At 44.6% G+C, this 27,597-nt stretch overlaps 1 protein-coding gene across 1 annotated transcript; it reads left to right on the top strand.

The window, feature by feature from the left end:
* Positions 1–613: 613 nt before the first annotated feature.
* rasip1 (Ras interacting protein 1) lies at positions 614–26,081 on the top strand. Its single transcript, XM_083761840.1, has 16 exons — positions 614–889; positions 2,714–2,838; positions 3,772–4,226; positions 4,804–5,064; positions 5,543–5,778; positions 6,450–6,620; positions 7,215–7,419; positions 9,798–10,108; positions 12,285–12,446; positions 15,518–15,558; positions 15,837–15,991; positions 19,674–19,786; positions 20,669–20,978; positions 22,395–22,558; positions 24,689–24,830; positions 25,560–26,081. Exons 2-16 carry the CDS (start codon positions 2,714–2,716, stop codon positions 25,736–25,738), a joined length of 3,030 nt encoding a protein of 1,009 aa, XP_083617966.1. The 5' UTR covers positions 614–889; the 3' UTR covers positions 25,739–26,081.
* Positions 26,082–27,597: the final 1,516 nt, after the last annotated feature.

Genomic DNA, 27,597 nt, shown 5'->3' with positions numbered 1-27,597 from the left:
ATTGAGTGGGTATCACTACTTCCAGACACGAAAACATCTCATTTGGACTCCAAACTCTTTTCTTGTTTGTTTGTATTTTGATGTTTCTGAGAGACGACCAGACAAAGTTCTCTCCCATCTATTTCTCATTGAGACACAGCTTGTTTGATATTTGTAGTCTGCATATTTACACCATTTTTAGAATGGGGAATATACAGTATGCTCTACTCAGTCTGCTGTACCTTTTTAAGGCATTGTCCAGATCCATTGGTCACTAGGCCTCATCGTCTCCCTGCCTGGATTTTGTTTCCCAGAAAACGCTGCAGGATATACGACTGCTCCCAGTTAGCCAGTTTGGAGCGGAGTTAGGCCTCCATTGAATTAACGCCTCTCTTGTTCTTAACTATGTTATGTTAAATACAGTATATACAATATGGCAAACACGGCCTTAAAGACCTGTATGTGTGCGTGTAAATTCCCCTTCTGTCGCTCTCTCCCCATTTTATCCCTCTTTCTCTCTCTCTCACTCAGGATATAGGTGTTGTCCACAGCAAAGGAAGGAAATTCTGTCACTTAGAACAATAGGCCAGTTTCTCTATCTATAGACCCAGAGAGGCAGAGAAACCAAGGGGAGAGAGAGGGAGCACTTTTGGTCCGGATTGTGGGGGGGAAGAAAGCAAAGTAGAAGCTATTCGGTCTTTAAAAGTAATGGACAGTGAGTATTAGTGAAGCGTACATTGATAAGTGACAGGCAGAGACATTTGAAAGATGGAGTTTTTGTCGTGGGGAGAGAGAAAATTGCTCTCTTTTTAATTTGCTTCAAGTTGCGTATTTGCGTTTAGCCTGGCCAACATCTCTTGCAAAGGATATCTGTTATATACACTAGAAAACACACCAGAAGAGGCTGTGGGTAAGTGTTTACAAAACCTCAAATGTCTATAGCCTGCACTACAGTATATTTTATTAATGTTTGATTTCTATAGTTTTCACAATGTTCTACGAGTCTACGACTATGTGGGACCCAATGACAACCTAATCTATACTTCCTGTACAGAAGAATAACATTGAAAGCGATGGCTGAGATATGGATGCGCAATTCAAACGTTTCATATTTGATCCAAAGTCTTATCAGTTCGTAACAGTTTAGATTATGTTATCTTATTTGCACAATGATAGAACAGGGTAGGGTAGTAAAACTGGGCAACACAGAAACTAACTACTAAACTGCAGGTTAAAAAGTTTTGACATAAATCACATTTGTTGTTATTATAAATTATTTTACACACATAAAATAAAAACATAAATTAACAAGCTTAGCTAACGAACTAGTGAATGTTTAATAAATAAACCAGTATTAAACGTTTGCCTCAGGTGTGAACACTTACTGTACTAATGACTATAACGTAACCTCTCCAAATCCCACCTGTAGTACGGAGGAAACCCCTGGGTGTGATGCTTGTCATTGTGATGTGTGCGGTGATTCAGTGAGCCATCGTATTGAAGGAAACAGAGCACTGGTTCTCAAAGTGGGGTCCGGGGACCAACAGCCGGTCCTTCAGGGTGTTCCAGGGGGTCCCCAGCTAAATTAGTTAATCTAGGCTCGTTAATCTCATTAATCATCGGTTGAACCACTTTAAACCTACAGTATAGCCTACTGTACATCTACACACCCTGAACAATTTTGAATAATTTTGAAGCACCACACAACACACAAATCTTGTATAGGGGTCCCTGGCACAAATCTATTTCAAATGGGCGGCCAAATACTACAATTTAGGGACCCCCAAATTGTACATGGAAAGCCTTGACATGAACACGTTTGAGAAGCACTGCTTTAGAGCCATCAGATTGAAGGCCAGACAGGCCTGTGTCCGTTAGAGCAGGCACTTCCCTTTCATCACAACAGCTGGACCTGAGTCTCACAAAACAAAACACGTTTCCTGTTTGGAGACTACAGAAGCGACGAAGGGTCTATATTTAGAAGAGAGATGCACCATTTACGAGATTTGAGCTCTGTTTTTTCCCCGCTTGTTTTGGAGTGACACACCATGTTGACCGTTTACTGTAGTTATCCTGTTGGTGTTTCTACGTGATGAGGTCATGCTATTGTTACATTGTTTCCGCCTTGGCGTTGCTGATACACATTCCTCACCGTAATGCATAATGCAGGGGACAGATTATCTCAACAACCATAGATTATACCAGTGGTTCCCGAACCTTTCAGGCCGAGAACCAAAAGAGAGATTGGGCGTTTGCCCCGGGATCCAAACTATAGTGAAAATGGCACATCTACAAACAAAGCTTGTAGATCGGCTGTTTTCACTACATCTTAATCATTTATTTTCTAATTTATTACATTTCTTTGATTTACTTTGATCAAATTCAATAATTTCTTTCAGTAATTTCATGAAGAAAACTTCAAAAGAAATATTGAATTTGAAAAAAATATATTGAATTTGTTTCATGAAAAGTTATGCGTTTTCTTTTAAATGTTTTTCTGAAAAGGTTTTGAAATAATAATTAAAAAATAAAGAAAAAATAAAAGGACCCACAAAATGTGTCCGCGACCCACAAATGGGTCCCAGTGGGACCCAGTGTTTAGGAACCAGTGGATTATAGAGTCCAAACATAAACATATTTATGTATTAACTGTTTTCTCTCACTCAGAGACCACGCTCACCCGCCTCTCTTGTCTTTCTGTCATATCTCTGTCTCTCCCCATTCCTCCTCTTAGATGGAGGGGTCTGGCAGTCCCCGCTTCAGCAGAAAGCTTCATTTCCCAGTGGGTCTCTGGATCAACTCTCCCCGGAAACACTTTGCCAAGCTCGGGGGCCGCTGGCCCAGCTCTATCTCAGTCAAGTCAGTCTGGAGCTCTGGAAACGTACCCTGGCCTCCCAATAGGCTCTATGCACAGCAACCATTTTTGCCCCTTCCCTACTACCTTCACAGGTGTTACTGATGAAGGCTCTGTTCCATTCTGGTCAAACAGAGTCAGGGTGCTACTATTGTGAATGTTGGCTCACTGGAAATACTCTGCTACACTAATGGGTCTCAAAGTGACCTTGAGTGGGGTCCAAGTGGACCCTTACGGGTGTGTAACAAGAGTTATGGAGGTCCTTGAAAACCACTTTGAGAACCACTGTACACTAAATGGAACAGAGCCATTGGTCATCATCGGTAACACCTGTGAAGGAAGTAGGGAAGGGGGCCGGAAGTAGGAAGAGTTATTCTGTGTGCATAGAGCCTATTCTGAGCAAGTGAACATTCAGAGAAAATCGGCGAGCTACAAGCTCACGAGTCGCAACACACTGTGATTGTAGATCGCCTATTTTTTCGAACATACAGTATTTGGTGTAGAGGGGAAGAAGGAGAGGGCATAGAATTCCCTGAGGGACAGAATTCACACACAAGGTCATTCTCTGTTTACGTATTGGAATGTTTTAAGTACGTAAGGACTATTGTAAATTAATGTATACTACATCTGCTGAAATGATCTTGCATTAGCTGTTACACTACTGCAATTGCTACCTTTTGTTTTCAGTGACAAAGAATACAGCTATAGGCGTTGGATCTCATAACAAACAATCTAAAGCAGAGGCATATTTTCTCCCCCATCCCCCCTCAGCAAATCAAACCCTGGGCAGAACAGTGCCTACTGAACCCTGCAAACTTTCCCACTGACTGTTGTTATTCTCGTCCATGTTGTGCATGTGCAGTCATGTCATAACTCACAGCTGACCAGTGCCCTTTCCTCTCCATCTGTCTTCCCCTCTGCCCTCTGGTCCTTCTCAGATCCACCACCAGCTCTGACGCAGCCTCGCTCCACGAGGGCCCCTCGGCCCCTTCCTCTTCCCTCTCCGCCTCCACCCCCTCCCTGGCTTCCCCGGCCCCGTCCCCGTCCCCCTCCCCGGCCTTCCTCCGGCCGCGGCCCGCCGCCGGGCCCCAGTCGCGCGCCAAGCGCCTGTCACACCTCTTCCTGGGGAGGCGCTCCAACAGCGACCGTGACCGGGCGGTGGGGGAGAGCCAGAGAGAGCTGTGGGCCCACTCCGCCGCGCCGTCGTCCCACCACTACCTGCCCCCGGCCTCGTCCTCGGCCCCCGGCCTCATCAAGATCTACGGAGACGCTCTCTCCAGCGGGGCCAACTACCGCTCGCTGCTAGCCAACGCTCACTCCACCGCCAGGCAGCTCATCGCCCAGGTCATCACGCGCTACACCGAGCGGGAGAGGGACGAGGCAGAGGATACAGGTACAAATCTATCTTCAAGCTCACAACCACGCACCCACTTGTAAATCCACTATTTTCGCAATGTTTGTATGACACCATTGTACAAGGAAGTATAATATTGGGATAAGACAGTGCTTAATCAGACTAATTGATTTGTTCATTATAAAACCTGGTCGCAATGACTAATCAATCAGGAAGTAGACAAGCAAATGACAAAGCTTCTAGGAAAATCTTTGAATGCAGATTGCGGCCCTTGTGTCACAGAGACTAAATTATTTTTGGGAGCGTTCTACCCATTGCTGGCTCTCTGAATACCAAAAAAAAAGGTCGTTAAAATGTTGACATATTATTGCTTATAGCAGCTTTAAGTTGGTTTTGTTAATATCGGTTTCGATATGGTTTTGGTTAATTGCCCAGCCCTAGTAGAGGGCGGAAATTTTTCTCATTTTGAACCCCTCGCTATGATACGATCATTACAGTTTGTGTACTGGTTTGTTCAAAACGTTAAAGAAAACATAACGTGGAAATGACTTAATAGAAAAACACAAACAGAGAATGTTTTGCCTCGGCTTCCCTTCCCCTCATCACCTCCCACTAGTTCTCCAGAAACACAACCCGGAGGACTTCCTGTTGTGTGATGTCATCGGAAAGCCCACGCAGCTGCCAGGTGGAGCCGTCCAATGGGAGACCGAGTGTCGGAGAGGCGTGGCCCCGTGGGAACGTCCCCTCCTGCTGGTGGACATGTGGCGGCCCAAAGACGGATTCGAGCGCCGCTTCGAGATCCAGCGGAAGGAAGAGTACGAGAGAGGCGAGAGTGAGAGAGAGAAGGAGCGCGAGAGGGAGGGAGAGAATTACCAAGGTATACATCTGGTTCTGTCTTACACGTGAATGGACGTATGCAGAAACATTGTCTTGTTCGACTTGAATAAACCCAGGTGAGATGTTGTCATAAGGCAAATAAAACATTCTCACCTTCAGATATTAGTATTTCGTTTCGTTTTTTTTTAACACAACTACAAAGTATTCTACACCACTGGTACTCAAAAGTGGGGTCTGGTGACCCACAGGGGTCCTTGAGGGAGTTCAGGGGCGGTCCCCAGCTAACTAACAGTTTAAACACTTAAGCCCCACTTAAGCCCCCTCTATTTTTCGGCTGTTGCAAAAAGTTTAATATCTTTGAAAGTCTTACCCAAGTCAATTTGGGGGTCGTTGATCAAAATGTTTGAGAACCACTACTCTACTCATACACCACTATGTAATCGACATTGCAAGAAAATACACGACTTCACACAAAACTAAAATCGGCTAAATTGTGCTGTGGTTGTCTGGGTTGCCAGGCGTGCGCTGGAGGCGGGGCAGGATGTCTTCGGGGGGCGAGCCGGAGGACTTCGAGCGTGGCCACCGCCCCAGGAACTCCGAGCTCAGGAGGAGCATCAGCGACATGAACATCAGCCTGCGCCGTCGCCAAGGAAACCACGTCGGCAACGACACCCGTCGCTCCGGCAACCTCCCTAACAACGGTGGAGGGATACACGACCGGAAGAACATTGTGAGCATGATGCCTGGAGCAGAGGTGAGATCTGCTAGATCTGCTATTTTTCAATAGCTAAAGCATAACATGATGCTAACACCAAAATGGGTTCCCGCCCAGCCTAGTAGGCACTTGGATGTGCGTGTTCTTTTTTGGCTGTTGTTTTCAGCCTCCTTTACTACTTTAGGGGTCTTCAACAGGGCAGGGCGTCCGGGACCCCTAGGGGGTCCTCAGAGTTACTGCAGCGGGGCTGCCAAATCTTTCTGTGACATCCCTTTTCTGAGGGGTACATTTTAGTCGAAAATAGCAGATCTACAAGCACACAACACCGGTGTGAGCTTGCAGATTTTTGACAGAGGTTTGGTCGGTGTAGAGTGGCAAAGGAGCAGATGATGTTTTCTAAATATTGAGGGTTTAAGTGGTGAACTGTCCGAACATGAATCCAACACTGATGACAGTGCTGTCAAACAAGTCTATGAAATCTATGAAAAAGTTGAATCTGCAACACAACTGTATACAATGTAGTGAACATGTTGAAAACCCCTGGTCTGTGGGGTTTATACTGTATGTTTGAGGGTCTGGTCTGTCAGGTTTTATATTTGACAAAATAGTCCATTTACAAGCTCACAACAGCTTAATTTTCACTTTTCACTAAAGTCAAATATTTTTAAAATCACGTGTTCTAACCAACATGCCTAAACCCACTACTGCAGACTATAGCGTCTAAGAGTGAAGGAGGCAAGGTGAGCTGGATGAAGGAACCACCCAAAGAAGATGAGAAGGACTACTCCAGCTGCGACCTGGAAGTGATGTCCCAAAGCTTGATCCTTCCGCCCACGGATCGTCCTTACTTCCTTCTGCTGCAGGGCTACGACCAGAGCAAGGCAAGACGGGCACCGTCAGATGATACATAAGACACACAAACACACGTAGGCACGCACGTACGTACAGCCACCACCACAATAAACACATCGAAAGTAGGCCTTCAGTACAGTGAGCATTCACGCGCCTCTAGACTCACTCATGGATGTGCGCACGGATGCCCCGAACGCGCTCGGGGGACACACGCGTGCACACCCCATAACGCATGACATCATACCTGCATGTTCCCTAATCGCCACATACCATCACTGTTTCCATCCCTCTCACACAGCCTCTCCCATTCAACGCCAAGCACAAAACAAGCTCCACAGCAACACAATACCTCAACAATACCTCCACAGACAGCACAAAACCCCTCTGTGCACATCACTCCATCTCGCACAATGACCTCACACAGGTCCCCATTGTCGCAAACTGTGACACACTTCATACCTTATCGGCCTGCCTTCTGCGCAACTTAACATCTGGAAAGATTGGAGATTACCGGGAGCACAGAGCTCAGAAGATAACGGCAGACCTCCCGTCCTCTCTCTCTCTCTCTCTGTCTCCCTTGCTCTTTATCTTTCTCCTTCCCTATCTGTGTTGTTTATGTTCAGGATTTTGTTTTGTACATCATGGTGGGGCAAACACACGTGTTTGGGAGGAAGCCCACGATGAGGGAGCGCGAGAAGGACCGAGAGAGGGAGAGGAAAGGGAAGAGGCCGCTGAAGGTGGACACCTTCCTGTCCGCACCTGACCTCCTGGCTAGACACCTGCTGGTCAGGAGAGACTCCGCTGTTCCTGAGACACCCTCCGGACAAGGTTTGGAACAACGTCAAAATGAGGTTCCAGCTGTACAAAAAAGGCCTCTTGTTCATCCCTGGCCTGCCATAAATCATACATTTGTCTTCAGACCCACAAGTTGACCAAGAGAACTGAGTTCCACTTCCACCAGTGAAATTAAATGATGTAACAAATAAGGGATGAACACGCTGTTAAAGAAAGAATTGAACAGGCATATCTGCTGGCCGGCAGGTGCAGGACCAACAGTGATTAAATAGAAGTCTGCAGTCTGCACGCAACTTTGTAAAGGTCCCAGTCAAGGCTTTATTATAGATTAACGCTTCGACAGAGTCACTGTTGCAACAGAGATCTCCCTCTCCAGTCCGCTTCCCTCCTTTGAACACAGCCAACACAGTGTTTCACAGTGTATTTCACAAAGTGGGTTCCGAGGACGAATCTGTCTTGCACTGGCTCCATTTTCGTCACTGCTAAACCCCTTATCCCTAAACATCTTTGCCTTTTTTTACTATTTTGAAAAACATTTTTGAATAGTTCAACTAGCCAATCTACATTGACATTGTGAGCTTGTAGACTGGCCATTTTAACTATTCAAAATAGTAAAAAAAAGTCAAAGAAGTTTAGGAATAAGGGGTTTAGCGGTGACGAAAATGGAGCCCTTGGTCTGGCCACGCTTGGTTGTGATTGGATTTCTCTGCCCTGTATCAATATGCAATATTGAAAAAAAGAGTCAATATATTTTTTTCATCAGCCCCTTGGGGGTTCCAGAGGCCCCACCAGCACAACAATTTAACCACTTTAACTCTATTTTATACTTTGGCTATTTGAAAATAGCAGATCTGAAGGCTTTGTTGTGTCATGATGCAATGCATTGTGAGATTGTTATTTATTTTTGAAACATTTAGATTTCATTTTAACATTATTAACAATGCAGATATATTCCGGTATGGCCAAAATACACAACAATTTGTGGGAACTTGGCATGAAATGTTTGAGAACCATCCTAAGTAACCATTACAAAAATAGAAGTGCAGGGTGAAGCGGACTGCCTACTGTACTCTGGCTTAACAAAAAGAAAATAGAGCCGTTCATCATACAATTTACAATTTAGGCATTTAGCAGACGCTCTTAATCCAGAGCGACTTACATTAAGCAAGAACAAAAAAGCATGGGAATACATCACATAAAAACATTTATCAAGAAACATGCGTAAGCTAAGAAAGTAACAGTGGCATATCTATATAATGAAGCTATACGTATAAACTATACATCTATACTACTATGCTATACATATGTACTATGACGTGCTATGACTACATACAATGCAATTATAGTGCTGTCTACATAATATGCTATAAGTCTGTATCAAATGCTATCTAAGTCTACAGAAATGCTATCTAAGGGGGTGGGGTAAGTGCTATGGGCCATGATGGAGTCTGAAAAGGTGGGTTTTCAGACTACGGCGGAAGATTGGGAGTGATGCTGCAGTTCTGACTGCAATGTCTGCGCTGCAATCAAAACAGGGTGTGGCACAGAACCCCAGAATTCAGATCGGTTGTACTGTGCTGCTGCCGCATGCTGCGTGTGTCCAGAGGAAGATAAGGAGTTTGGGTTGCCAGCAAGGCATGGCAGATAAACAGCATCCACAAACAAAGGAGACACATCAAACAAAACAACGCAAAGCGGAGAAAATGGTGGTGCAGTGCAGTAGCAACATGGGCGGATGCTGTCTGCATGTCTGTTGAATTGAGTGCAGCACTTAGGATATGTGATAACATCGCTCTGTTAGGTTTGGAGTACTGTGGCTGCCTGGATCAAAGGCTTTTAGTTTATTTGTATAGCCGAGCATTTCAACAGCAACTGATTTACACAAAATTGTGCTTTTAATTACAATGAATTGTATTATTTCATAATGCGATAAAAAAAAATCAGGGTTTAAGAAAATAGAAAATTAGAATAAGCTCAAATAAAACAGATACAAATATGAGAATAAAGTCACAAGAAATGTATCAAAAAAATATATATCTCCAGCTTTGATTTAAAAGAGCTTTCTGGGAGATTGTTCCAGATATTCGGTGATCTAAACTGAACGCTGGTTTCTCCACATTTAGTTTTGAGTAAAGGGGACTGCAGGAAAGCAGTCCTGACCCTGAATAGTTCATAGACTGCAAGAACAGATACACATCTTATGGTCCCCTTTTGGTGTTAGCATCATGTTATGCTTTAGCTATTGAAAAATAGCAGATCTACAAGCTCATAGCACGCCACCGAGTGGCGCGCTACGAGCTTGTAGGTCTGCTATTTTTGAAAAATCGAAGAACGACTGACATAGAAACATTCAGAAAACTGACATTGACATTTTTAGAATCTGATCTCAGGTCTCCCTCTTGTGTCCTCAGCTCTCATGCGGCCCTTCAGGGGAGGGGCTGTCACGCACAACGGCATGGCCCTCTACCGGGACGCCGTCCTGAAGCCTGGCGACGTGATCGGGCTGGGGGGCCACTTCCTCTTCCTGTACCGCGACCCCCGCGTGACGCCGGCTCCTCCGCTGGCGCTGGCGCTGCCCTGGCAGCAGGCGGACGCCGGCTCCTCCACGCCCTGCTGCCCGGCGTCGGGGCTGGTGGACCGCCAGGAGGCCCTGAGGCAGTACCTGGGCTCCACCGAGGCCCTCCTCAGGTTCCACCCCCGGCACGCCGACGCGCTGCTGCAGGTGAGACGTGGTGACGATGATGACAAGGTTGCCAGTTCGAACCCGGGCTCCCCCAGAGTTAGTGTCGAAGTGTCCTTGAGCAAGACACTGAACCGCTAATGTGCTGGTTGGTGCCTTGCATGGTTTCCGCCGCCATCGGTGTATGAATGGGTGAATGTAATGCACAATCTATGTAAAGCACCTTGGATAAAGGCGCTATATAAATGCACCATTTACCATTTATCTTCCTCGCGTTTGAGTAAGGACGCGCTGTGATTGGCCAGTGCACTTGTGCCAAGGACACACTGTGATTGGCCATGTAGCCACTTTGAGTGGCAGTCGGGGGGCAACCGCTCTCGCCAGTCGCCAGAGCATGATCTACTATTCTGTGCTTACCGGTTGCAACTCCAACGGGGCTGAGTCGGCTAAGCAAGCTTCGCAACATGCGACACACCAACTTGCACGCTCATGGCTCAAGTTCGCTTGAGACGGCGCCCCTCCTCGGGGTCTAAAACGGACTACTTTATCCCCTACTACTAGTAGGAGTGGGCGTGACCATTTACTCAAACGCGAACAAGATTCCATGCTCACAGTCAGAATCACTCTCTATACCTCCCCCTGGCCAGGCCGGGGCGCCTGATGGAGGGGAAAGAAACTGGTCTGAATAACGTGTTCCTTCCACGCACTACGTCCGGCCGGGGATACTCCCCCCTGTCAGGTGAAAAGAAGCTGCTTGGACTCCTTATGCATATAAGGAAGCATGAGGTCAGTCCGCTGCCCCCCCCCCCCCCCACCAGGTTGGCAGAGGAAGTGTAGCGCCCAGGATTACATTAGATAATTGGCACTGGGTGAAAAAAATGGTTCGTGGGATAACAATTATCAAAAAAATAAAAAATTATCACTCTCTATCTTCCATTTCCAACTGGTATTTCTTTGGTATCTCACTTACCCTGGCCAAGAAAGCAATCAGGTTGGGATTACAACATTAGTATTATAATAAAAACACAAAGCAAAAACACCAAATACATAAAACACTTGAATACAAAGTAAAAACCCGTTGCAGACGTTGGTTTAAATGTCCGAAGGAAACGTTTAAAATCATCCAAAGGGATTACTGTGAGCGCTCCAGTTTCATTACATTCTGGGGCCGATTCCACCACAGAGCTTAACAACTACAAGCCGTCCTCCCAAATTCCGCGGGCGGCTGAGGGAACGGTAAAAATGTGGCAGGTTCAGGGAACGGAGGTTGATGTGAGAATTTGTTTTCAAATTAAAAACGTCATCTCATCTTCAAGACGCTGCATGTGTCTCACGTCTCCATCCTCCCCTGACTCGGCCGCCGGCCCATCACATAGTTCTCCTCTGCTCACTCTGATAGGCCCCCCTGTTTATTTTTACCGAGACGTTTCTATAAACTCCTTCCACCCTCTCTTCTTATCTCAGGGCCATGATGATGTGTCTCCCTCTTACACTTCACTCTAACATGAACATCTGAGCTTCACAGGGTTTATTATCACCGTTAGTGCTGCTGACCCTTTACACACCTTGAACTTAACCATTGGCCGCTCCATCGTGAGAAGATAGGTCTACTGTTGTTTTATGTACGTTGTATGCCTTTGAGAGTGAGCTCTCGAGACAAGGAACACATTGTATTATTACCGGTATGTCAGATTTTCACTTTTCTACCTCGCCAGAGAGCAATTTATAGGATTCAGGTTGAAAATCAGCAAAGTTCAAACAAATGCAGGGAATCTCTGTATGTGCTTATGTCTGTAATCCATGTGTCTTCCACCGAGTGACTTCTAATTCATTACACACGTCGACTCGAGTCGGTTGGATAGGCGCTGTCGTTCAGGACCACCAGAAAAGGCTCTGGCCGTGGTCCAAATGAGCGAATTGATTACCATGGCAACGCTAGCCTAAGCTTGATTTGGAAAATTCCTCACACCTGTCGAATTCCCCACACCTGCTGCCATTTGATGACTAATTCACTCTACTTTTCACAGTCAGTTTGCACTCCGGTTCCCTTCTCTCTCCTGCCCTTTCCTGTCTTTCCTGTTTTCATACTGTATCTCAATGAAGCATAAAATGTAAAATAAATACATTATAAAAAAGGGGAAAAAAGCCTAACTTGTCAAATGTAAAAATCGAAGCATGGCACCAATTAAAAATGTGTCCCTCATATTTTCCCTTATAGGAGATCATCTCCAAAAACTCATCCCCAGACTCCGGTGCCGGGCCCTTGGCCCCTGCCTACCTCCTGTCAATAATGATAGACCACGCCTCCAAGCATCTTGACCCTGCTCTCACGCCCCAGATACTGCTCAAGGCGGCCAATCTGATCAAAGGAATTGTGTGGGTGAGTTATGATGAGAAATATTTGTATTATGATGAAGGGAAGAGCCACGGGTCCACCCTAACACGATAACCAGGTCAGGATCCAAGAGTGTCTGGAATGGAATTCATTTGAAATCTTTGAAGAACACTGATGACTCTTACAAGATCATGGTGTGAGAGCACATACTGGGTTATTATTAGCTCGGCCAGGACAACTCGCTAATTGAATTGAAGTAGTTTCATGACTCATGGCTCTTGCAGGAGTCTAGACAGATGTCTATAAGACGGTGTGTGTGTGTGTGTGTGTGTGTGTGTGTGTGTGTGTGTGTGTGTGTGTGTGTGTGTGTGTGTGTGTGTGTGTGTGTGCGCGCATGTGCGCGTGTGTGTTGTGTGTGTGTGCGGCTGTGCGCGCCTGTCTGTCTTGAGTGTCTGTCTGTTTGTCCGCCCGGCGTCCGTCTGTCGACAATTCAATTCAATTCAATTCAAAGGAGCGTTATTGACATGGGAAAACGTACGTTTACATTGCCAAAGCAGAAGTGGAACAAGGCAATCAAAATAAAATGTACAAATAAATATTGGATATAAACAGGAATTAATAAAGGCGACTATCGCAAACTGCTGGAGCGATCAGCAGCACATGTCTTGTGCACACTGCCAGCAGTCCACAGAAGTACCTCCACTCATTTTATATTTCATGCGTTTTAAACTTTTGGAAACACGTTAACTTCGAGTCGACCTTGTCCAAATATTTTGTCGTACGTAACGTCACAGATATCATACATAGAAAACTGATGTCAAAGACTGACCTGGAGTGTGTGAGATTGACATTGGAGCCACACCGTTCCCATCTTCCATTTTGTAAAAGTTGCAATACATTTATTTGGTTTGGTGATGAGTGGATCCTCTTTTAGGTATACTCTGAGGGACCATAATACATATGTATACAATACAATACTCCCCAACCCAATTGGGACCTTCTGATCCCCTTAGTACAGTCGTTTTCAAACGGTCCGGTGACCAGCACCAGTGGGTCCCAGCTAAATGATGGAGAGGTGGTAACCAAATGGACCCTTATAGGTCTTTAACTCTTGAAAGCGTAAAATGAAAACAAATGGACCTGTACATTCATTCATTTTATGCGCTCAAGAGTCTCCATGACTTAATAATTTTCAAGAAGGCAACACAATTGTGTCTTGAAGAATTGTTATTTGGATAAAAATGTGGCTTTTATCTCTCCTATGGCACAACATCACAAGATCAACTACCGGTAATCAAATGATTCCCGAGCGCGGCTCACCGCTCCAAGAGATGGATGGGTCAAATGCGGAAAACAAATTTCACTGTGGTAACATGTGTGAAAAAATCGTACGACTTTGACTTTGAATACAGCAATTATGTACACAATATTATCTAACGATAACAAAAATATCCCTTTAGTTTTGGGTCTTATAGAGGCTAAATGTTATTGTGGTCCCTGGCTCAAATGCTGAATAAATAATGGGCCTCGATATGAAAACCACTGCCCTAGTACAGTACGTTCTGAGCAGAAACTCATAGCAGCAGCACAACACAGCAGTCTTGTGCTGAAAAATGTTCGTCGACTAACTTTTTTCACTGATGAAAACTAAATGGAAACTAAATGAAAACTAATATAAGCTATGATGACTAAAACTAAGACTAAATAATATATTGACAATTTTGTCAACAAATAAAAACTAGACTAAAATGTTAGGAAGGGACTAGTGGACATGAGATCCAGTATAAGTCATTTTACACTTGGTTGCATGCTGAAAATAGCCGATCTACAAGTTCACAACTTGTAGATTTTCAGCAAGTGTAAAATCAGCCATTACGACGGCATCAAGGCCCGCCAAAATGCATTTTAGGCGACTAAATTAACTGTAGATTTAGTCGACTAAAATGTTATGATATCTAGTCGACTAAAACTAGACTAACACTAAAACACTCCGGGTGACGACAATGTGACTAAAACTAAGTGAAAACTATTCAAGAGACTATGACTAAAACTAAAATCTAAATTTGCTGCCAAAAACAACACTGCAACACAGCAAGTGAATGAGAAAGGCAAACTATCCCATTAGCAGTGGTTTTCAACCAGTGGTCCGGGGACCACCAGTGGTCCTTGAGAGGGTTCTAGGTGGTCCCCAGCTAAATGATACGAGTCGGTAACCAAATGGACCCTTATGTAGTGTATGTAGTGTAAAATGATACCAAATGGACCCTTATGAGTGCATTTGGTTTCATTTTACGCTCAAGAGTTAAATTATTGTTAAACATCTGCATTACTAGTTAATTTACAAGAAGTCAGCACAATTAGAGAATGTAGAAGAATTGTTATTTTTGATCAACGTTATCTCTCCTATGGTACCAACGTCAATTATGACAACAAAATATTCTACGTTTTGGGTCAGAGAGGCTAAATGTCATCAAATGGCGGTCCGTGGCTCAAATGTCAAATAAATAATGGGCCTTGATATGAAAAGGGTTGAAAACATGCACTGCCATTACTAAAGTGCGTATGTGATTGTTTGAGAATAGAAGTGTGGCGCTGAGACTGACCAACAACCGCCACGGAAATCCTGACTGAACCAGCTCTGACTAGTTCATACGCAGCACTCGTTTACATTAGCAGTGATCTGATCGCACCTTTGATTTAATTATCATTTAGTTGTTTATTTTTATATTGACTGAGGAATATTAGTTCTCAAAACCCGTCAGACTGTGACCCAGTTTACGTACTGTCCCATATTTAATAACAAACAAACAGTAGGGGCCGTATACTGTTTGATAACAGACAGACACACACACACACACACACACACACACACACACACAGAGACAGACAGATGCCCTTCACTGTGGCCTGGCAGACTGCGGACAGGAACAGAGGATGAGCTGATGTCACTTCCCTCCTGCTGGAAAATGTGTTGTAATTGTTCTGGCGGCCGGGCCAGACTCTGTCTGTCTGTTCCCTCCCTCTAAGCCCAGACCACTCTCACTCTCTCTCTCTTTCTCTCTCCCCCCCCCCCCCCCCCCCACCCCTCCGTTCTGCCTCCAACCCTCTCTTTACAGGATAACATTAAGGAATTTGGGGATAAGCATCCCACGCAGAAGTAAGAACATTTTTGCACGTCGTCACGTTTCCTCTGTTTAGAGATGCCTTCCAGAGACTTGACAGCACGCTGACTGATTCACGTTTTGTTTTGTAGTCGGTGCCGTTATGGCCCTGGGTCACATTTCTGTGGCTTCGCTAGAAAAAACATTAAAATGTCGTGGTGATGAAAAACACAGTTCTAATTGTTAATATATGGTATAATGGCACGGTTACAGCCGCCCCGAGAGAATGAACGCTATGACATTTCAGCCCTCCGTGTGTCAATATTGTGAGCAGTTCCACGGATCCCGAGGTGGAGATCGCCACACCCAGCGTCCAGAAGCTGTCGTCTGACCTTCGCCCCCTCATGTTCTGGATGTCCAACGCCACAGAGCTCCTCAACTTCTTCCAGGTCAAAGTGGAGGCCATGGAGAGGGAGTGGGAGTTTGAAGGTGAGGGTGACTTCTATCTATCTTCTATCTCTCTATAAAATGCACCATGTTTCTGTACGTCTGTCTGTCTGTACATGTGTACGGCTGTAATCCACGTAATTGGAGAACCGTTCGCCCCAGCGACTTAAAATCTGACACACATGTTCCACATGTTCCACGGCAGTCGGTCGGACCCCCGGTTTTCCAGAACCGCCACAAAAGGCCTCAGCCCGGGCTCTGGACAGGGCCCCTGCCCATGGTCCATATATGGAGCTGGCCTTTTCTGACATCATTTGTTTTGTAGTCGGTGCCCATATATGGGCACAGACAGATGGGTGGAACGGGTACTCTGACACGGGTTGTTACGACTCACTGAGTCTAGGACGGTTATGATGGAAAAAGGCAAGATGGTATATGCCAAAAGTTGTTTTATTCTTTAACTTTAGGTTGCATACAGAGAGAAACAAATACAAGTGCAACACTGGTGAACAAAGTGAGCAGGCTGAGCAGGACCATAAAGGAAAGAAAGCAACAAAAATACCCTAACACTGCACCCTATACTAAACCCCCTCCCAATACTGACTATCTGACTGGTAAACAAAAGAAAACGCTAACTGACTACTCTATAGACTATAGACTACTCTATTCTTATGCCTACCATCAAACAAAAGTACAAGGGGAAGGTGCCTGCCTAACTAGCTAACGTGATACAGTGAAAATACTAATAGGGAAAATACTTACTAATACTACCTGCTCGTGATTCACAGTTAAATGAAAGCACTTAGGACTTTAAGTAACACTTGATAACTCTCTCTTAGGAGGTTTCTTAATATAGAGATTTGTACAGGTTGAACACTCTTCCCTGCGCGGAGGGCGCGCTGTCACTTCCTTACTCTAGAGATACAAATGACAGACTGACAGCGGCCCGGAACGCAGTCTTCAGTTGGGCTTTATGCCATCAGGTGAGACAGGGTGGAGGCGCTGGTTGGACGCGCAGGATGGGAGTAGGCGGCCAAGGGTGGAGCGTAGGGAACACTCCCCACCACTGGCTGCGCAGGACGGATCTGCAGAGACGACAAAACAGGGGCGCGCGCGCACAGACAGACATATAGCAGACCCGCGCCCCGACATCCGTAACACGGGTACAACACGTATTGTATAGCCGGGTGGGGCATGGATCTCTAACTTCCATCGTTACCGACTCTCTAGGTCATGGGTTTTCATCAGGTGGTCCGTGGACCACTGGTGGTCCGTGAAGGTGTTGCATGTGGTCCCTGACCATGCATTTAGTAATGTAGGAAAGTGAAGATTCGTATTTGAATTTATTGTATTGACCACAAGTTGAGAAACAATGCAGTAAATGATCTGGTGACAAATTATGTCGATGTCATCAGTTACTGGGAAGTCTACTCGGAACTTCCACAGAAAAGTGAGTTAGAATCTCAAGGGAAACCATACCGGATTGCCTGGTTGAGTCACCATTATAAAGAAATGTGCCCATAATCAACCGCAAGTGTCTGCTTACAAAGTTACAATGAACAGCAACATGAGTTTAATATGGAAGGTTAATTTCTTTCCCCCACACCACGACGGTATCCCCCCTCCCAACACAACAGTGGTCCCCAGGTTAATTCTCAGTCAGGGTGGTGGTCCCTGGTTCATAATCAGTTGAAAACCCCTGCTCTAGGTCGTCCTCAGACGAGCCCTCCATCGTCGCCTCCATTCATCCCGGTTCTCCATACATCCGGCCAGCTCGTTGGTGCTTTGCACTCCTGCATCTTTCTTGAGTACATTGAATTGAAGTCATTGACTTCCTTCAGAGCAATGCCTCCTGTTGTTGTGAGAGGTGGATGTTCCGTTTGGATGTTATAGGTGATCACCTCAGTTTTCTTGGCATTCAGCCGAAGGCCAACCTTGGCACCCTCGGACTCCACTCTGCTCAAGAGCTCCTGCGCTTTGCTCCATGAGGTTGGAGAGCAGGCTGATGTCATCCGCGTATTCTAGGTCTGTCAGGACTACTGCAGGGTGTCTTCTTGACCTCCTTGGTGTAAGAGTGAGGCCAAGATCCTGCTCTCGTCCACTGATGGCCTTAATGAGTGCGTAGTCCAGGGCGACGACAAAGAGGAAGGGGGCTAGGGTGTCTCCTTGCATTACCCCAGCCAGGATGTCAAACTCCTCACTGTCACCATCTGGCGGTCACCACCTTGACCCTTGTTCCTGCATACATGGTCTCTATTGCCCGGAGCAAGTTGGGAGGGACACCGTAGGCCTTTTTGAAATCAATAAAGCACAGGGCCAGGATCTGGGCGAGTGTGGTTCTCTCCTCTCGAAAAGCCCTTTTGGTTTTCCCTCGGGTGAGGGTCGATGGCATCGATGACTCGGTGCTCTACAGCCGGGCATCAGTCCAGTTAAAACAATCCCAGAAAAACAGCAGTTTAGTAAAACGTAAAAGGTCCCATCGTTATTATTGCCTCCTAGAAAGACCGTAACCTTTAGAATAACCACAAGAGGTGCCAACGTCAAGCCCTACAATAGCAGGAAATATCACGGGGCTTGTTACTACACTTGGTACTGCATTTTGAAGCTGGCACATACGGTTTTGTTTGAATGGAAGGGGGCAATCCACTTCCCTGTGTTTATTTTCCTTTGCTGACTGACAATAGGAACGCTTAGGGAAAGAGAGCATGAGCTCTGCCTCTGGCCAAGAAGGGGTCATGTCGCTCTTTACATTACACCATAACAATCCTTACTATACCATAGTTTAAAGATAGGGGTCTTTACATTACACCATAACAATCCTTACTATACCATAGTTTAAAGATAGGGGTCTTTACATTACACCATAACAATCCTTACTATACCATAGTTTAAAGATAGGGGTCTTTACATTACACCATAACAATCCCTACTATACCATAGTTTAAAGATAGGGGTCTTTACATTACACCATAACAATCCTTACTATACCATAGTTTAAAGATAGGGGTCTTTACATTACACCATAACAATCCTTACTATACCATAGTTTAAAGATAGGGGTCTTTACATTACACCATAACAATCCCTACTATACCATAGTTTAAAGATAGGGGTCTTTACATTACACCATAACAATCCTTACTATACCATAGTTTAAAGATAGGGGTCTTTACATTACACCATAACAATCCTTACTATACCATAGTTTAAAGATAGGGGTCTTTACATTACACCATAACAATCCTTACTATACCATAGTTTAAAGATAGGGGTCTTTACATTACACCATAACAATCCTTACTATACCATAGTTTAAAGATAGGGGTCTTTACATTACACCATAACAATCCTTACTATACCATAGTTCCGACATCTCCTTGTGATTGGCTGAGGCATTCTAATTAATGCCAATATCTTCCCATAACAGCACTTAGAGACCACATCTCTAAAAGTATAATTCCTCATTAAACCTTTCGGTGGAAATAGCCCCAAGCTCACAACTTGTCGCAATGTGGTGTAGAGGCAACCCACTGCTCGTTGACAAGCGGTATTGCATGAAGCTCGCAATATTGCCCCTGATCAAGCAGGTGTTCAGCAGTTAGCTCAGCAGTAGAAATGTTGCTACTCTCTCTGGGTTCAAATCTCTGGTAGGATAATCATAAATCTTACGTATTGCAGCTTTAAGTAAGTACTTTTTATTGATAACTGTGTCTTTATTTTAAAGCCCCTGGAGACCCGGTTTTGTCTGCCGACATGGACACGTGTTCGGAGGCCTTGGCGCAGCTTGATGACGTCATCATGCATACCTTCCAGCAGTGTGTCTATCACCTCACCAAGGTGAGAGTACTCTCCCTTATTCCTCCATGTAGAAATACTGCAGTACAAGTACAAGTGTCCTGCATAAAAATGTTACTTGAGTAAAAGTATTGGTATCAAGTTATAATTAACGCAATCAGTATGCAGAATGTCCCATATATTAATGTAAATCTGCAAAGTAGAATAACTAGTAAGGTGTGTGTGTGTGTGTGTGTGTGTGTGTGTGTGTGTGTGTGTGTGTGTGTGTGTGTGTGTGTGTGTGTGTGTGTGTGTGTGTGTGTGTGTGTGTGTGTGTGTGTGTGTGTGTGTGTGTGTGTGTGTGTGTGTGTGTGTGCATTGACGCTCGTTAATGTCAAGGCAATTATGTTCATTATTCAATTATTCATAATTTCAATTATGTTAGGGGCGGCGGTGGCTCAGGGGTAGAGTGGCTGGATGGTAACCTCTGGAAGTGTCCTTGAGCAAGACACTGAACCCCTAATTGCTCCCGATGTGCTGATTGGTGCCTTGCATGGTTTCTGCCACCATCGGTGTATGAATGTGTGTGTGAATGGGTGAATGTAATGCACCAAGCGCCTTGGATAAAGGCACTATATAAATGCACCATTTACCATTTTCATGCACTGTCAAATAGGTCTACATCTATTCTAAGTTAGCATATACCTGTATAGACATTATCCTGCTCATTACTGTGCACAAATGTATTATCATAAATCTTCATGTTTGAGCACAAAATGCATTTTGACACACACACACGCTGTGCGGCCCCTTCCATACACAATCTTTCTACAATTTGGCCCCCGGCCTAATCTAGTTGAACCCCCCTGCTGTATAATATACTATATATATATATATATATATATTATATACATATTTTCTTTGTGTCCACACACACACACACAGACCCTGTACTCTCTGCTCCCCGCGCTCCTGGACACAAACCCGTTTTCCGGCGGCGAGGACAAGGACAAGGAAAAGGACGGCGGCGTGCTGACGCCGGAGGCCAAGGCGGGCAGGGACGGTGCGGGAGGCCAAGGGGAGATGGAGGACGTGTCCAACCTGCCCCCCACCGTGGCAGGCCTGGTGGACGTGTACCGCTGCTCTCTGTTCATGTCCCGGGAGGCGTGTCTGTCTCCGCCTCTCACCTCCCAGACCTTTGGCTACCTCTTCTTCTTCACCAACACCTCCTTGCTCAACACACTGCTCGAGAGAGGTAAGCGTAGTGTGTGTAGGGCCATGCCATATGGTCAGAATATACAAACCTAAATTGTTTTGCAAGTACTTGATATCAATATTGTGGGGATGCCTTCTGGGCGCTAGCCCCTCCGGCTCCAATGCAAAGCTTTTGTAATTGTCCTACTAGAGCGTGTGCTCGTGGGGCCTCTACAGCGATGGCAGCCAAGTCTATGGACTTTTAATGTTTGTTTACTTTAGAGCACTACATGTCGTCGTTTTTGGGGGGGCTTTTTTGTGCCTTTATTGATAGTTACAGTGAAGACGGATAGGAACGAGAGAGAGAGAAGGGAGAGACATGCAGCAAAGGTCGTCATGAACGGGACTCGAACACGCGACACGCTGTCAGGCCAGAGCCTATATGTGGCATGCGCCTGGACCACTAGGCCAGCGGGCGCCTCCTGATTTAGTTTTATATACAATAACACTGCATTCATGTCTCATAATAACGTAATAGTGGCAGTGAATCTGCAATGAATGAATGCCATCATGCGGCAGCCACATGGTGGGAGCCCCTCCCTTCACAAAAGTGTGATTTTTTTAATACTAAGTTTGATTGATTGATTGAAATTTTTATTTCACAGTATGCAGAATGGGTACATTTCAAACGAAAGCACAAGTCAATAGAGAAACTGTTACTTGCTTAATCCATATTAAGAATTGCACTTGTTTACAACAGGGTCCACGATTTTCAATTGATAAAATGCTCTAAAATACTCAATTCACAAATACACAAACAAAGAGGAAATCACCATATAGGCTTGGATTAGGATATTACCATATCCAATCTGAAACCACAAGATATCTCAGTCTCATATCCCGATAATTGATATAATAAATTAATAATTGATATATGGCCCTGCAGGCAGCACTAGGCGTGTTTTTACTGGGACTAGTGGTTATCCAGAAGCAGAACATATCTCTAGGACTAGGTTCTGCACTGCGGCAGCTGCGTGTTCTGTCCTGAGTGTTGTTGATCACTCATGGTTGCTTTCTCTGCAGAGAGACTGTCTGTACAGACAGTACAATGCTTTACTGTGCTAAGTATGGGTTCAGTGCCTTGCTAAAGGGCATTCTGACAGGAAATAATAACACATCGTTGCAGTCGGGCAGAAACCTTGTATCTCCACATTTCAACCTTTTTCATAAATGAATGCTCTACTACTTTGACGTACAATAATGTCTGGAGGTATTTACCTGCATAACAGATAGAATTTTAACCTCTTATTTCCCATGAATCAGAATTATTACAAGTTTGCCACTTTAAATCTGCTCTGAGGAAGGCTGAGGCCCAAACGCGTAAAAGCGTATCTGAGCCAGTCCTTGCATCCTTTATTTTGGAGTGCCGCTTTTTCCACTCCGGTGGCATTTGATTTTTTTCTTTTGTCTTTCAAAGACGGGCTGTTCTCTTGGTCCAGAGCGGTCCAGATCCGCACCAACCTGGACCTGGTGTTGGACTGGCTACAGGGGGCGGGACTGGGAGACATCGCCTCTGAGTTCCTGAAGAAACTGTCCATCACTGTCAACTTCCTGTGTGTGCCCAAGACCCGCCTCATCCAGGTAATGTACTCAGTATTTGTACAGTACGTACATATTATTCATTGTATTCATGTCCTCACCTTATCTGCCTTATTCACTGCTGTTGTTTTTTGATAGGCCTGTGCTCACTTTAAGTGCACTCAGTGGTGGAAAGTCACTAAGTGCTTTTACTCAACTTAACTCAAGTACTGTACTTAAAGGAGAATTCCACGCTAGAATGCTTTCTTACCTTTATTTGTAGTTGTTACGTCCCCACCAAAGAGGTCCAGGTGTTATTTTGTGCAAAGTGCATTATTGGCTATTTCCCCTAATATAAGCCCTCAATGGGGGTTGGGTTTTTGTGCTAATTCGCTTATTTCCATCGAAATAAGTAGTAAATAGTAGTAGATACTATTTACATTATGAAGAGAGGATATATACAATTTATTTATTTTTTTGAGCGATGGCAATAAGTGAATTAGCACAACCAATTTATTAAGTTACGTTGTTAGGTTTAGATTATTATTACAAAACATATATTAACCACTTCAGCCCTATTTAAACTTTAACTGTTTGAAAATAGCCGATCTACAAGCACACAACGCTATTTGAAAATAGCCGGTCTACAAGCACACAGCACGTGACGTGTTGTGTGCTTGTAGACCTGCTGTTTTCAAATGAGCTTTTCTATATTTTAGACATAATGATAAGTTGTGAATACTTTTGTAATTTTACTCAAGTAAAGTTTGATTACCGGACCCAATTACTTAACAGTATTTCTACATTGCGGTTATTGAGGATTCAATGATGACAGAAAAGATTAAAGTTACAAGTCAGTTTATTTGAATGAATGAATGAATGAATGAATGAATGAATTAAAAACTTTATTCAATATAAAACAAATAATACTAATAACAAAACAAGCCTCACTGGCTGCAATTTCTTCTTTTCTTTTCTTTACATGTTCGAAGTGGAGTAGGGAGAAGTATAAAACGTATTATCTAGCCATGCAGAAGCAACATCGATTTACTGGGGGTTCAGCTGCTCTGCCTTAGCCAGCTCAATTCAATATGTATTAAAAATAACCCAGACCAAGTTTTGTTGACCAATTAAGAGGAACAGCAATATGTCCTTGTTCCCTTTTCCCATCCAATCACAAAGTGTTCCTATATCTGAGCAGGAGACTCCATTCTACTAGTCTGTTCTCTGTTCTCTCATCTCTATTTGAATCGCAGACCTTTCGACACAAGCATGTCCAGATATCATACTGTATAGGTGTCATCATGTTTCATCATTCTTAATTTAGCATTTCAAGTAAGACGGTTATGATGCACTAGACTAGACACTAGTCAGTGTCCATTTGTAGTAATACTTTCCATAACACCCGTATTGATACTTTTACAATACTGTATTTTACTGTACTGTGTTTTTTTAAACTATATTCTATGTGCAGGTCTACATAAATGTACTGTATGTGATGTCTTGTTTAAAATCAGGTTGTATTATGAGTTGCTGGCTGTCTACACTGGAATGTGATGTGTCTAATAATCCCATGTTGGATGGGTGAAGAAATTGTCCGGACACGGAATTAAAATATTTAATATATACATTCATTCATTCATTCATTCATTCATAACCTTAAAGTAAAACATTTGAGTACTTTTTCCACCACTGCTCTGATGCTGCGTTCACCATAGCTACTGAATGACCAATATGATACTGACCGGCTACATTGCTGCCGAATCACTGTGGAAGTGTTGCTCAAGCCACACACTGCATAAATGAAAAGGGTACGGTTTAGCAAAGGGGGATGTGGTTAAACAGAGAATAGTTTTTTTCTTCCACGGAAGAGAGGGGAATGGAAATGGTGAACAAACAAAGCTTATGATTGTTTGATGGCCCGTGGTCAGCATGCTGAAGAACGTCCAGGCCCGCACCTCAACTTCGATTTGCAGCGCCTCAACACCGATCACACAGCGAGGTCGGGCCTCACTCGGTACTAGTAGCTCCTTCAAGGCTAACTTCCTTTAAGGTTGACCTGTAGCCCGTTGCTTGGTTGCTGCCATAGTACAGTATGAACACACAGCACCTGCCTAACTGTCCGAACCAGCAGCCTCCTCTCTTTCAGGACATATTGATAGTTCATACTTCTGCCTGTCATTATTTTGTCAGTCATCCTGGACCAGCCTATTGGAGGACCACGCCTTGTTAAGCCCCTCCCAGCTGCACCACCTGCTCACCCATTACAAGCTGGGACCAGCCAGAGCGCCACCCGCCTCCTGGGCCCCTCCCCCTGGCACTGAGCTGAGTGGAGGTAAACGGAACAGCCACCACCACACAGCCTTCTTTCCCTCTACACCAAATCTCTTTGTCGAAAATAGCCTATATATCCATAAGTTAATGACACATTGTGTTGTCAGCTTGTAGTTGTACATTTCGCCGTGTTTTCACAGAATTTGGTCTTTTATTATGACATACCCACAGTAGGAATACATATTGGGTTCAAGTGGTTAAAATGTCGATATCAATTCATTGCATATTAGATTTCTTTTTTTTTAGATATTGTTTTTGTGGCTTTCGCCTTTATTTTATTTATTTTTCATAGAGGGATAGATATACAGTAGGCTGACAGGAAATGGGGAGAGAGAGATGGGGGCGTGACACACAGTAAAGGCCGTCGGCAGTCGAACCCGCGGCACACTGCCAGACTGGATTACCAGCCAAGGTGCCCAGACGGCTATACGCCAGCCGCCCGGGCTTAGATGTCTATCTTGATCAAAGACATGGCTGGCATGGATGCATTGCTCGTAGCTATCCATGTCAACCCTTGCAGCCGGGGAGCTGCTTAGCAATCTCTATTGTTTGTTCCATGGTTTTATCATTAAAAGCCATTTCCAGTCAGTAGTACACAGTACAGTACATGTTGCGCCTGCTGCTGCGTCATTGTGGTGTCTAACTGTCTATAATCCCAGTAATGAATGCCCTTCGAGCTATCATTTCGGTGTATTTCTTCTCATGGTGTTCCCTCTCTGACATTTTGCAGACATCTTTGAAAGCTTCCTGGACCATCCTCCGCTTATTCTCCCCAATGAGACGCCTCGGCTGGACCTGTCCCAGCCAATCCCCAGCCCCGAGCTCCAGAAGGAAGTGACACGCTTGCGGAGCTTCTTGTGGGGACTTGACCAGGACGAGCTCCCGGCCAATCAGAGGACTCGGCTTTGAACAAGCCAGAATTTATCTCATGGCGGATGGATGGGTGTCACATACTGTACGTAGAAATGTGATATCTGGAGATGCTTCAAAGCTTAACACTTAGGAAAATGTAAACTGGACGAAAACAGTTATTATTTTTGTTTTTTTCTTTCTTTTTTCATTTACATATTTTTATGTATTGCATTGCCTGGATGCAGTGTTTTTTATCCTCTCTAAATCATTTGAGACATGAAAGTGATATTAAGTATAGAACTAATACCAACAGTATCATCTCAGTACATGTATTAACAGTCAGATTATGTTCATGTAAGGGAATATATTGCCACTGATTTGACTTAAAATAAAAGGCATACCACGGAATGAATTTGGATGTGAGTATATAAAAGCCTTGTGCTTATTTGGGCCACACTGTGTTAATGTACTGGTTCCCCAACATCAGGTCCGGGCCGGTATTTGTTCTATTAATACCACTGTATTAATAGAAAGAATGTTTTTTAGCACACTACTTATTTTATGATGAAAATATGGCCGAAGAGCCTGTTTCTGAGATTATGAGCAGCCCGGTTCCGGGATAAGTGGCCCCCGGAGGCTTGCCTTGGCCCCCAGAACCAAGGGGAACATTCCACAAGGTGGCGACGTAGGACTCACTCCACTCTGACGTGAACATGATGAGTCTGCACTTATCGGCTCACTGCTTGACTAAGAGGGGGAAATGTTACTAAATACACTAGTAATCCGTGGCCAGAGACACACCGATTCCATTTTCCTTCGCATTTTGCACCGTATAATGACTCAAATGGGTGAATGATATTACATGACTATAATCACACACACAAGAGGCCACCTTTGCCAAGGTGAGCTGTATCCCTCCACAATAAGGTCAAGAGACGGGTGACTAAAGCTGCAGTCTGCCTACTTAGGGGGGTTTAATTTCCTCCTTTCTGTGACAAGTGGCCCCATCAGTAGCTTTTAGTGTTTCCCAGTTTCATTAATGTGGGATTTCCGCGCTGGCCCCATAAAAGTAATTGTCCAGTAGTAGGCCATCTCATTAAGCAGAAATTAGTGCGTGGTTTTGGTGGAAAGGCTGCTAGACGGCTGATGTCATGCGGGGTGAGTAACATCTGTTTGGACTTGAAAGCCTTCGCCGTCGGTCTTTCGGTTCATGCGCTCCTAGTAGATCGTCTACCAGATGTCTTAAACAAACAAGACAACCACTTTCTCACATCGGGATTGTTTTGAGTATTTGGGGATACAACGCTGCCTTGCCTCAGAGAGCCTCCTTCACCTCAATGAGTCACGGATCTGCCTCTTATTTCCCATGGATCCTTTGACGTCAAATTTCTCCAGTTATTGTCTGCGTCTCCTACTTAATGCTTGCGTGGCTCGGAGCCAAACTCTGTGACAATCTTCCGGTCAGCTTCTCAGCAGAATTCCTCCAGGCTCCGGTAAAAAGGCACAAAAACATAAGTCCCGTGAGAGACACTTATTACATCATCAGTAGTCGTCTCGCTTTCCTGACTGCTGACAACCCCCAAAAAAACATGCCATTGACACGGGATGGTTATAGCGCGTGAATCACACCGAGAGCCCCCCTGTGGTCGGGGGTTCATCAATTAAGTAATTGTAATCACTCTCATTTGAAATTCAATGCGGTGTATGAGTGAGAGTGAGACTGTGTTTGTGTGCTAATTTCAACTTTCCAGTAATCTAATACAGATGTAGCCCCCCATGCCTCATAATTAAAGGCAGATGGGCCCATGGAGGCTGGTAGTATTACCCACACGCTGACTGGCTGATATTGTGTCTCTAAAGTAGCTTACAGCGTGAGTGTTATTAAGTAACATGTAGGGATTTATAGTAAGCCTATG

The sequence above is a fragment of the Protomyctophum parallelum genome, assembly GCF_964188405.1.
Source record: "Protomyctophum parallelum genome assembly, chromosome: 3".
NCBI lineage: Eukaryota > Metazoa > Chordata > Actinopteri > Myctophiformes > Myctophidae > Protomyctophum > Protomyctophum parallelum.
This window is presented reverse-complemented; position numbering and strand designations above follow the sequence as displayed.

Coding starts and splice junctions, on each gene's coding strand:
- rasip1 (XM_083761840.1), top strand. CDS start 2,714: ATGGAGGGGTCTGGCAGTCCCCGCTTCAGCAGAAAGCTTCATTTCCCA. Junction 4,227..4,803: donor GGACGAGGCAGAGGATACAG/GTACAAATCTAT, acceptor ACCTCCCACTAG/TTCTCCAGAAACACAACCCG. Junction 12,447..15,517: donor TGATCAAAGGAATTGTGTGG/GTGAGTTATGAT, acceptor CTCTCTTTACAG/GATAACATTAAGGAATTTGG.